We start from the raw sequence: 12645 nt of genomic DNA on the forward strand, positions 1-12645 counted from the left end.
GCTGGAGCCTATCTCGGCCGACTTTGGGCAAAAGGTGGTTTACAACATATCCTCACACAACCTCATGAGATCTAATACACAACCGTCGACCTCTGCAAACGACACTCACCACAATAAACATGTTGTGAAATGAATACCATACTTCAGTTTCAATCAAAACTTCATTAGCATTATTTACACGTGTACCTAATTTTATGGTTGAGTGACTGAGAAAGAGACAAAAACAGCAGACCCATTAAGGTGAGATATTGCAGTCCTTTCTTTTTATTGATTAATGCAATAGTGATTAAACTTTGAAATGACATTCATTTTGGATATTCCTGTCGAATACAAATCATACATTTCGCACGTTCACGAAGCATGGCGTCAAGCCTTCAGTGCGCATCAGAGAGAGAATGTAGAGATAGTGACTGTGTTGACAATATCTGGGCTCCCCTATTCGTCTTCTTCCATTCCAAATGCAGCAGTTCTCCAGTCTCTGCAAACCATCCCAAAAATTGCACAAAACATTACAGGTCTATTGCGTCTTGCGCCGGAAAGGTTTTATGCTTGTGCTTCAGTTCTATGCGCCAATGAAATATTTACTTCCTATTCTTATTCTTCTTCTATTTCAAATGCAGCAGCTCTCCAGTCTCTCCAAACGATCCTAAAAAGTGTCCAAAACATTAAAGGTCTATTGCGCCTTGCCCCCGGAAAAGTTCAAACCCCCCCGTTGGTTGCAGAAAGCAGATCACGAAGGACCAATTTCACCCTGCCCACCACCTGTTTGAACTGATGCCCAGCAGGAAACGCTTCAGATCAATCAAAACTCTCATCGCAAGATTCGGAGGTAATCCACACAAGCGCCAGGAGAACAGGTAAACTTTAAACAGAAATGTCTCCAGCCAAGCTTGAAACTTGCTCGCCAAATGTTTCACTGTGCCAGCAAAGATCAAGTAACTCAAGTAAATATTGAAAAGTCAAGATATAAACAGAAAATGCTGTGAGTGTGAATATTTTCAGTCGCTGGATATCTTGAAGAAGTACATTTATAGAAAACATTTCTGCTAGAAACTTTCTATAAACTAAAAAGCTTTGAAGTCCATTTTCTTCGCTGATACGACACTGGTTACATTACACCGGTAAAGCACACATTTTTATCAGAGGTGGGCTTTTGTGTCCCGAAACATATTTTCAAATATCGATTTACATTTTTTTAATTGGCTTTTGTTTTGTAAGTTTGACCTATAAAAGCCTGCATAATATTGAGATTTTTACCATGTGTGTAATTTACGGCTGATCGTAGTTTTGAGGAGGACCCACTTCTGCAAAGGTGTCTTCCTGCAGGACCCTCATGCTGTTCTAGATAACGTTGAATAGCACCATATCATGCATTAAATGTTGCCCACTCTTTTCAAGATTTCAAATTTTTTTCCCCACATGGGGTTTTTGATATCTTACCTTCCGCTCTTGGGGATTTTGGTCAGGGGATTTGTCAACTGTGGCCTGATGAAGCCCTTTGAGACCCTTTCGTGATTGAGGGCTATCAAAAAAAAAAAAAATGAGCTTGACTTTCTCAGTACTTGTATGCTTACACGACAATACAAAATCTTGAATATGTTTCAATTACAAGTCACAATTGGATTATCACAGTGTTTTGCAAGCTTTATTGAGCTCAGGCACCTTTTATGCATTACAAAATTGTCACGGCACACCACCCAACAAAGAAACCAAAAAAGAAAGATAGATAGATAGAAAGAATAAAATAATGATCTTGTCTCAAATTCTTCACAAATTGACTTACACTATGTAGAATTTGGGCCTGTTTAGCTGAACACACAGATGCGATGCTCGCAATAAGTTAATGGTGAATTGTACCCTCTGCCAGCTAGTGATTTTTTAAAATGATTCTGATTGTCACTATACAATGCTGGCATAGATGGATAAACAAACACATTATTTGTCATAAATAAATAATAATTCCAAACGACTTAGGTGATGTTGTCTGGAGTGTCGGGGAATCACTGGATTATAGTGTAAATATTTGCTACTAATAAACTGGTCCTTCAGTTCTTGATCCTTGCGGGAGAGCGAGCGGATTGGTGCTTCTGCTCAGGCACCTTCAGACATGTCAAACATGGATACGCATCCATGCAGATGTTAAAATCATGGATCAGAGCTTTCCAAAGTGTTTTTTTCCCGTAGATCAGCACCATGGCAGAAACCGTGGTATAGATGGATGTGAAGAATAACGTCAGCGTGATGGCGTTTTCGTGATGCACGGCTATCTGGTAGTTCACGTACAGGTCGACCATGAGGAAGAGGAGGAAGACGGCCACCAGGGAGAGAGCCATTTGGATCACCCTCATCTGAGTGCCCAACTTGGGGACATGAGCGCCGTTGGTGCTGGCCTTCATGCGGCAGAGATGCACCGCCAGGTGCACGCTAATGGAGATGCAGCATTTTACCATGAACATCCCCGGCAGCACATCTGCAAGGATCAGATAGAGGGCCTCGTAAATCTTTCCGGGCCTCGTGTCGGGCATTAAGACCCCGCAGTCTTTGTTTTCCCTGGTGTCATTGACGGCGTGGAAGACCACCAGCATGGGCATGCAGGTCCCCAGGCCACTCAGCGGGATGAGGAACACAGCAAGTGTTACATGCTTGATGATGGTGGCTTGGATGTGCGTGTAGCACTGGTTGGGCGTGCTCACCAGCTTGGTGCTGTAGTAGAATGTCAGGAAGCTGCTGTCCCACATGATGGTGAACTTGAGACTGAAGGTGATGACCAGCATGACGGTGTAGGGCATCTGAGCGATGTGACACTTGCTGTCCACCTCGTCCATGCTCATCCAGAAGTAGCAGACAAGCTGATGAGTGATGTTTGCCAAAGACAAAGCCACGATGATGCTCTCGCTGGGGCTCCACTGCTTCTTCTGCTTGGAGTTCAACACACTCATCAGGAAGATGTAGAGATTAAAGAACACCGTGGTGACAGCCGACATGCCCGTCAAGAGCCACATGGACATTTTGTTTGCCCCAAGCATGATGAGAAGCTCCCTCTTTCTCTCCAACTCCTCACATTTATTCCACGGCAGTAACAATCTGCCCCCTTGTTTAGTCGTTCTTTTATAGGCCAAGTCCGAATCTTCTGTTGGAGTTTGAAAATGCAGTGGCTGGGTCAAACTTTTTTTTTTTTAAATTGTCACTTTCAATTCTACTCAAGAGTTCTTCTTACATTTTCCTCACAATCCTTTTCAGCACCTTTGGCTCTGTCTGAAGAATCACATCTTTGGTTTTCTTGATCCAAGTGTTAATCCTCACCTGAAGTTGTCTGCAGGACACGCGCAGCAAGGTGAAGCTCCGCGAGCGACAGAGATTTATACGTCCGAGCATTACATGCGATTTGCATCAGCCGTGACCACAGGAAGTGATAAGGGTGTATTTGCATTCACACGGCATGCACAGGATATGTGTTCAGTGCGATTGATCCTGTGACTTTGCTGTATTTTGATCAGTTCGCCTTGATGGCGAAGTGGGACTTCTCATGCAAGCATATTCCTGCAGCCAGGCCACATATTTACAAACACCAGTCCGCACACTCACACTCCTATTTGCATGCTACAAAAAGCACATAACCTTTCTATCACCTTGAGGAAGTGAATGCAGTTCTGACTGAGTGGTAGGAAGAATCACACATGTTTGTCATCTCTTAAATCTTATTTTGCCTGCACAAATAGTCAAACAATAAATAATCACGTTTCACAAGAAATTGATATCCTCAGGGTTTTTCCCCCCCTCACAAAAAGCACTGACAGGAAGGTAAATTCCTGATCAGCAAAGTTTCCGGTTCTCAATTTTTTTTTTCCAAATAGAAAAAAAAAAAATCAAGAAGGGAAAGCCCTGAGCTTTTTCCATTTAAAAGTCATATACCACCACAGAGTGAAATTAAAAGGAAATGAGCTTTCTGATTGAGACTGCCAGGCAAATATTTGCAAGCCCTTGTCTTCATTTCAACACTTTTTGCTGGCTTCATTACTGTAGGACGTGCTTCTGTGTGCACATTCAATCTCTGAAACCATTCTCTTTCCAACGTGCGCACCTTTTACCGTTTAAATTGGGCAAACAGAAAAGAGGGACATTTAAATAAGTATATCGAACACAGTGTTCAAGTGGACTTTAAGTGAAAAAAACAAGAACAGTGATTCGGGTGAAAATCAAAATGGAATCCTTTGGCTTGTTTGGAATTTAAATGAATCTGATTCCGAACATTCCCTTATTTATGGCGGGGTCACATTCCAAAAATTATCCGTAATACCCATGGTCTATGAAATAGAGGTTGACTTTTTATTCATCCATCCATCCATCCATGTATCCATTTTCTGATCCGCTTATCCTCAGCTGTCTTCGGTCAGTAGGCGGGAGACACCCTGAACTGGTTGCCAGCCAATCACAGGGCACCCGTAGACGAACAACCATCCATCCACACAGGAAGGAAGGCCGGAATCGAACCCTGGACCTCTGCACTGTGAGGCGGGCGTGCTAACCATTGGACACCGTCCCGCCCCCTTTAATTTATCTCTATATTTATTTATGTATTTTGATTTACACCTCTGCTAAGCAACGAACCCCCAAAACATGGCTCCCATCCTTCTACATGCTAGTTTACAGCTGTTTATTTTACAGCACACAACACAACGCATCTGCAGTCAATTATCACACAATCGGACATGCTTTCAATTGATTAAATTCTATTTAAATTATTATTATTATTAATAATAATAATAACCCTAAATTATGATGATAGTATAATTATATTAATCCAATGGCAAAAACATTTATAGCTGAATACTGTACAATACAACATTGTCTATACAGCAAAGCAGTACAGTATATTCAGCACATGCAGGTATACATACGGTAATGATATACAGTACATTCATAGAAGAGTACTAGTCCTCATATTCGTGCATTATTTTAGTGGCTTGGGATTTTCACTCAAGTAAAAGATTCTTCCTCCACCACGGCTGTCTAAAAGCTGTCCCAGGGCAGAATTTGTCACTGATGGTCTTCGTGTGCCCTCCTTCCTGCAGCTATTATTAATGCAACATACAAAGAAACGTGATGAGGCTAAATGAAGAGCTTTTGAAGAGAAAATGGTCAGTAAGCAACGTACTGACTGCCTTAACCGGGTGGAACCTGAGGGTGTGTGCCCAAACTAGCCATTAGACTAAAAAGTAGTTGACCGGTTGCTGTGCAAAAAAACAAACGCAAACAAGACAGTGGTGCAACACGCCGCTGTGCAAATGAAATTTTCCAAAAGGCAAATACAAGGCCAGGGGAAAGCGACTGTCTGGCCTTGTTTATGCACATCATCAGAATTTTAGATGGCAATTTGTTTACAGCAGAATGACATCTGCATGCTAATGCATTGCCCCAGACGCTCCCAAATCGGTTGTTTTTAAAGGGGTAAAGTGTCATCTCTGACGGTTCATTATATCCGACTTGGAACTCTGAGCGAATAGGTCAGGGAACCAAAAATGAGATCTAGACAGCACAGTATTCCGCTCTTGAGCTTGTTAGTTAAAACATTATTTTATTGTGCTTATACCTATTGATCAAAATGCACTGAACTAGCTTTAGGCAATGGAAAAGGAAGCACTCAAGCATAATACAAACTATTTGTTATTTACAACTTTCATAAATCTGTGCTACATTCACTTCATATTGAGATGTTTACCACACTGACGGGAACACAAAACATAGACAGTGCATCATGGAGGACGTCCAGTCGAATAGATGAGGTCCGATTCTATCAAAAGTCCTGCAAGTATCTGCATATTAAATATATGCCTTCACGGTTGTGTTTAAGAGGCTGCTTGGCACCATTTGTCAAGGCAACAGTTTCTCCAAGATCTACACTTAAAGTAAAAACATTTTTTGACACTTTGAATAAAAAAGTTTTGTTTTTTTTAACGCTTCATTCCAGAAGTCCATTGTGTATAAATTGTAGTTACACGGGGTAACCGTAGCGATGGTCGTATTTGAGTGGCGGAAGGGGCTTTCTCACTGAAGCGCTTTGTTTTGACCCCTTGTCACTGTTGCTGGGGTGGCTGCCATTGGACTCATTGACACTGATCAGGCGGTTCCCCACCGAGCTGTAGGACACCCCTTGGTGGGTGCGGTAGCCCAGGACTGAGCGGTAACTGGAGTTCCTACTGGAGGCGCGGCTCTCTGGGGCACGGGTATCCTCCCTGACGAAACACACGAGTCTCACTCAGAGAATACGACTGAATGCTCTCAATATGCTCTCCGTTGCGATACCTGATTTCATTGGCAACCTCCTTCTCGTAGCGTAACTTGAGGCAGCAGCAGACCGTGAGCCAGATGGCCAGCAAGAGGAGGAGGAGGAGGAGGAGAGCACCGATCACAGCCCCGACTATGACGCCCACTCGATTGGTGGCTGGAAGACAGGATGTCATTTTACTCGACACGCTTTTGTCAGATGTCCTTCTCTGAATAGCCACAGCATGATGACCGCTGCGCACAATCCAATGAGATGCAATAAAAGAGACGATGTGAAAAAGATAATCATGCTTCGTATTGATTGAGTCGTATAAAATTAACAATAGTCAAGGGGGGATATACTATGGAAAATACAATATTTGAATTGCTTGTTGACAAATAGGTCTCTGGAGTGCCTGCCCACCTATCAAGTGTAAAATTAAACAACTCACACTGAAAAAAAATAAGTGGAACATGTACATCGGTTGCACGAGATTAAAATACGGTAAGCCGATATCATTTTCCCGTGTTTTCCTCAAAACAAATGACCTGCATGAGTTTAACACATTTATTCATGTGCATAATCATTTGCAACTGAAAATCAAGTATTTTTTTTTTCAGTGCGGTAGATGCATGAGTAATTGACTCAATTGACATGTAAATTACATCATCAATTACATTATCATTAATCTGATAATCAATTACATGATGTAATTGATTATCAGATTAATGATTCACCTGTCTGTTACCCTTTTGTCATTCCGTTTAGATCATATAGACGGGTTTCTTAATTAAAAATGATCCAAATGCTTGCAATTTCAGCTTTATAAAAAGGGAATACGAGACGGTTTCCGTAGCCCTCCATATAAGCAGACCAATCATCTTTGTGTTGAATCAAAATAAAACATTTGCTTTTACTTTGGAATACAATGATCAAAATATTTGCCTATTTTCTGACATGTTAAGGAACCCATAACGTAATTATGAGTCATTTATGTTGCTACATTTTCTACGGTGTCAGTTTGAAATGTCCCGTTTTTGGACTAAAGCGATCGAAATGAAAACATGTTTAGAAAAAAAAATCTGATTCAGTGATTATTCAACAAAATAATCAACAGGTTCATCGATGATTGCAATAATCTTTTGTTGAAGCCCTACAACCGAGTCGCGGTAATCTTTGCTATCAGCCTATTTCGAGAAAATGTGTTCAGAGTAAACCGATCTTCTGTCCTGCTTATTTACCAAGTAACTGCCCCTACACCACCAAAAAAAAATCCACCCGCGATGCGATCAGCTATGCTGGGTGAAAATCCAGAGTCACTTTCAAGAGACATCATGAAATGTGATGCCCCTGCTATCACATCAAATTTGAAGGGCAAGCAAAGACGTATTGACTTTTGTTTGATCTCCTGATTTGCGTCCGCTAACAGCGTTATCCTGTGGCACATACTGTACTTAATTGCTTGATGAAGTTGCTGATTGTGTATTTATATTTGATGAGGCGCCGGTGTATGAACTACCCTTATCGCCACTTCCTGGTTAACATGGTAACGAAATCCATGTTCGGCATCGATAGTATACAGGACAGAATATCCGGTCGCTCACTTGCATGAAACTTGCCCTCTCGAATGCACGGAGCTCAGCACGACACAAATTTGAGTACAAGTCTGCTGTAGTTCGTTATCCTGGGAGTATTATGACAAAAGCATATCACTTTGAGACACTCGAGAGCCGTTTTAAATTTCAAGTAGCTTCACTAGTGAATCAAAAGGCAGCATTTTTGGATTGTAAAATGTTCCTGATAGGTTCAGGAAGTCAAATTAGTACTGATGTCCTCCTTTACTTACGGTTGTATGCCTGCAGTGCCTGTTTACACTGAGCTTTGCCAACAGGGTTTTTGGCCTCACACACGTAACTTCCAGCATAGCTGTCTGAATGGTTCTTGATCAAATACTCCCCATTCTGTGTGTCTGAATAAGAGACATCCCAGAGGAACATGTAATTAAGGCAGCATGCTTTGGCATTTCAGCTAACAGAAAGTGTCTTACTTAGAGGCACGGCCAGAGGTGGTTTTGCACCGCCGCTTTCTCTTCTCCACGAATACGTAAGAGGAGAGGATCCCTGGTACGATTTGCAGCGGAGAGTGACCGGACTGCCTTTCTCCTCCTTGCCGTCAATCCAACATTTTGGCACAGACGGGGGAACTGGTGAGAGAAAAAAGGAAATCACAGTGCCATTGGGAAGTGGGAGACAGAACGTGACGACAGCTTGAGAAGGACATTCCATTCGAGTGAGAAGCGAGTAAATTTACTGGTAAAACCAGTTGAGGAGAATTCTTCCTCACCCATAACGACAAGAGTTACTTTCCGCATGTCGACACCTGGCGCTTTTTTGACTTTGCACAGGTAGGTGGCCGTGTCAGAAAGCCTCAAATCGGTGATGGAGATGGACGCGTCCCCCCGCTTGGGGTCGCCTACGAAGCTGAGCCTGCCAGAGAGGCTGGGGTCATAGTTGAGTATACGCCCTCCGGTGTAGGCCAAGATCTGATAAACAAACATGAAAGAGGAAAGCAGGTTTTACTACTAACATAGCTCAAAGTTAGAACATGACATTGGATGGTTGCAAAGACACAAAACCTTCCGCCCCCTCTGTGTTCATAGTACGCCTACCAGTTTGTCTTTCTGCGTCATGTCTGGGCTGACGTTGGACCATTCAATGTCCAGCTCCCCAGTATCTTGGAGCCCGGGGGTGTAGGTGCACCCGATCAGGAGGTTTTCACCCTGGGCCTTCTGGACGGTCTGCGGACCCGTGGATGTCACCTGCATGGCCCGTGTCACATCTGTGTGTTCATACAAGTTTGAAACAACTCAAGGCTCATTTTGTCATTCAGAACGTCCAGGTAGCAGACATTTTGACACTTTACACTCTCAAAAAAAATCCATATTGGCCGCAATTATTTCAAAGTATTATGTGTTACAATGTGCAATTAATTAAATTCATGTGAAGACACGAATAATTTCCCATAATAATTTGAAAATAGACAATATCCAAATTATAGATATTTTATTCCTGTAAATGTCTGCAATTGTTCACATTGTGAAAAGATCATGACCACAACATTCCTGGAAAATTACAGTTGTCCCATTATTAGTGAGCTATTCCAAGAGGCCTGCGAACTACTCATGTGGTACTTTGAAATTGGTTTCGGGCGGTATTTTTCAGTCTCTGTCCTACTACTCTTTTACTATATCAAAATATATATATTCACAGTCTGAACATTTGATCAAATAATCACGTAAGCATAACTCAGAATGTTGTACAAAAATTGTCCGCAAAATCATTTGGAATAACCTTGAGGCGGTGAATAGTGGGTTGTGCTTTTTAAGGTGGGTTAAAATTGTATCATATGCAGATTCACTACATGCAGAGTAGAATATTTCATGACTTTATTTTTTTCCATTGGCATATAGGTTTCACTTTTTGACTTGAACTACTGAAATAAAATACCGGTAGTTTTTCTGAGAAATTTTGTTTTACTGGTTTGAATGAAATCCACCTGTATGTATTTATTTCTACATAAGAGTGCAGAAAAACTATGTCAAAACAATATTCATATGAAAACTATTGCTACAGAGAAATATGCAATAGTTTTAATTGACAGTGTTTTTGTCATCGCTATTAGGCGGATTTCTTTATACGCCGTGAAATACAATTCTTGTTCTACAGTTTGTAGAAGCCAAAACCAACAGCGATGTAAAACGAGAAGGCAAGAGAATCTCTTTAAAATGTATGACAGTTTTCTCTTAATGGCATTCAAGCTCAAGGCCCGCGCTCCTAAAAAGAGCGGAGCGCCGCTCTGAAAATAATTGGCCTCCGTACTGAAACTAAAACATTCAAAGATTTGTCGGAGGATTTTCGTGACATTATAACCTATGCCATCTCCGTACATACATTCTTCATATTGTCCGGTCTTCATAACCATCGCGGGTAAATTTCTTGAAAAAAAACCCCATGTGAGCTGCTCTCGTACAGCCCGCAGCCACAGTCCGCATCTTAAGTCAACATTTTATGGAGGCAGAGACGACGGCACTCAGCATATTTAAACTTGTAATGTTGTCATTCATCTTCGCCCCATTTTCCCATTTAGATCTTTCAACCTTGGCTAAATTTCTTAATGGAGAATGCTGATAAATCCAACCAGCCCCTCTGTTGACACCCCTCGCTGTTAAATCTCCTCACAAAGACTCCGAAGGCACCTTAATGCTATCGCCACAAACAAAGTACACTGAGTCATTCATTAGAGCCTGAAAGTGACAAATGTGATAAAGGCATTCTGGGTAAACTTTCAGATTAGTCAGTCAAATGTTTACAGCTCGAGAAGCACCTCGGCCCGCTTTGAGCAAAATGCTGTCGTCTCAAGATGATGTGTTGTACGAGCACAGAGGCAGCTAAACTTGTCACAGAATGCAATTACTTAAAGACTTGACGGGATTCAAACGCACTGGGATCGGCCAGGCAACGGGCACGCTGGACCAATTTATTCAGAATATATACAAATGAATGAGATGATGCAATATGGAGACTTTGAGGGTTTAAGCTTGGACTTGTTTTTCTTTGCTGACCTAATTGTTATTAAAGAGCAACAAAGGGGGTCTGCACGTCCTGCGACATGATACTGCACCTACATGCTTCATTGCACATCTGCAATGCAGTCGATGCTGCCTTCACTATTAGATGTCCAGATGCGTGAATTACCAACTATTCGGTGTTCCTGTGCAGGGCCTAATCAGCCTGTCATTGTTCGAAAACCAGTCAGTTGTATAAATAGAATAGGGTCATAAATTTGAGGAGAAAAATCATCTGACTCACCTGTCTTGAGATGAACAGTTACCAGAAAAAACACAGTCATTTTCAGCCCCGGCTCCATCATAAACCTGAGCGCAGGGAGAAGTGGGAAAATAGTTTTAAAAAGTATCCTCATGGTACATTTCCATGCCTGATATGTCACTCATTTCACGTTTTCTCGTCATGCGTCTCTCTAAAAGGTTCAGTTGACATCTAAGAAATTCTTCTTGTGTTTGAGGAATCCTCATTACAAGCAGTCTCCTGCCTTGTTGTCTTACTTCTAGAAGCCAGAATAAACCAGAATCGCAATACTAATCAAACAAGAGTAAGACAAACTGCCTCTTAGGTAAACACAGGCTCTTTATAGTGTGTTATATTCTGCAGCGGCTTCGGAAAGGTTTAAAAAAAAAAAAAAAGAATAATTGTATGATCACTACCGTACCTTTGAAGACAGAAAGCACTCCAAAATGAATGTTGTTTTGTGTAAGGCCTGGCAGTGGTTCACTTCTGGTGAAGTGTGCTGATTTAGCTGTCAGATGAAACTCAGCTGTGAACACACCTTCTCTGTCCATAGGGCAGCTCGTGGCCACTCCCACGCTCATATCCAAGAAAGGTTTGTGTTTGATACTGGGGTAAAATATAGCGAGCACTAAATTATTAATGCTAATCAAAACCATGAATCAGAAAGCAGCGTTTGAAATGAGTTTGATTTGTCTTCTTGTCTATAAATGCATTCTGAGCAGGCGGCGAAGGCAGAGATGAGTAACTGCCTGCCACGGCATTGTGCACGCACACAACTATGTTGCAGCACAAGTTCTTGCGCTCATATGCGCCTTCTGATTTTAACGGCTTCCTTCACAGCGAAGTTCTGCATGTCTTTCAGGGGAGCCAGAACACTAAAATGATTTCTGTACTCAATTTTGTTTTGTATTTTCGACCGTGTGCCGGTCAGCATTGGGAATTTTGAGACAGGTTGTAAATTCTTCGAGGAGGAGACAGTAAACAATTTAGAGTTACAATCTCACAACACACCCTCCTGACACACCTTTTTATGAATACGCTTTGTTGTCAGTGTGCACACAGAACACGGTGAGATGTTTGTGTGTGTGCGCGCGACCTCAGTGCCAAGGAGACACAAGCGCGCATCCCAGAATATCTGCAGCACTCGGGCGGCAAATGAAGCCTTTCCTTCATAATCAAGGAACTCACTTGTTTTCTTGTTTGACTTATCATCCAGTCTCAACTTCTTATCATCCGTGAATGATTTACCGGAGCTTTGATGATTTGGTGCCACGGGTTACATAACCATGCTTGATACGACGCTACATTCCGACTCACTGGGGCCGATGACGCCAAAATGAAAAGACTAAGTTGAACTTATCGATCACATGAGAGCGAGCGGCATGCGGGGACGTGAGCAGTGAGCATGGCGGTAGTCATTAAGTCAGCGGAGTGCCGGCTTAATGTGATTCTGGCAATAATGTTCATTAAGGAGATGAACAAATTAGTAACGCTCAGTGGGAAGCTCGATCAGTG

General features: G+C 42.1%; 2 protein-coding genes across 3 annotated transcripts; both read right to left on the reverse strand.

Moving 5' to 3' along the window:
• Nucleotides 1–1882: 1882 nt before the first annotated feature.
• tas2r202 (taste receptor, type 2, member 202) lies at nt 1883–3152 on the reverse strand. The gene has a single exon (XM_019862855.1). It carries the CDS (start codon nt 3024–3026, stop codon nt 2046–2048), a length of 981 nt encoding a protein of 326 aa, XP_019718414.1. The 5' UTR covers nt 3027–3152; the 3' UTR covers nt 1883–2045.
• A 1488-nt stretch (nt 3153–4640) lies between these two features.
• Nucleotides 4641–11771, reverse strand: vsig8b (V-set and immunoglobulin domain containing 8b). 2 transcript variants are annotated; one of them, XM_019862837.1, is made up of 8 exons: nt 11552–11771; nt 11134–11198; nt 8934–9103; nt 8609–8807; nt 8313–8468; nt 8112–8234; nt 6304–6442; nt 4641–6233 (listed from the first exon to the last, which is right to left on the reverse strand). In XM_019862837.1, exons 2-8 carry the CDS (start codon nt 11192–11194, stop codon nt 5993–5995), a joined length of 1089 nt encoding a protein of 362 aa, XP_019718396.1. In that variant the 5' UTR covers nt 11195–11198; nt 11552–11771; the 3' UTR covers nt 4641–5992. The 2 variants fall into 2 exon arrangements, with proteins under 2 accessions (XP_019718396.1, XP_019718397.1); XM_019862838.1 differs by having other exon boundaries at nt 8934–9083; nt 11552–11769.
• Between the last annotated feature and the right edge of the window lie 874 nt (nt 11772–12645).

The sequence above is a fragment of the Hippocampus comes genome, unplaced genomic scaffold (assembly GCF_001891065.2).
Source record: "Hippocampus comes isolate QL1 unplaced genomic scaffold, H_comes_QL1_v1.1 scaffold147, whole genome shotgun sequence".
NCBI classification, from domain to species: Eukaryota; Metazoa; Chordata; class Actinopteri; order Syngnathiformes; family Syngnathidae; genus Hippocampus; species Hippocampus comes.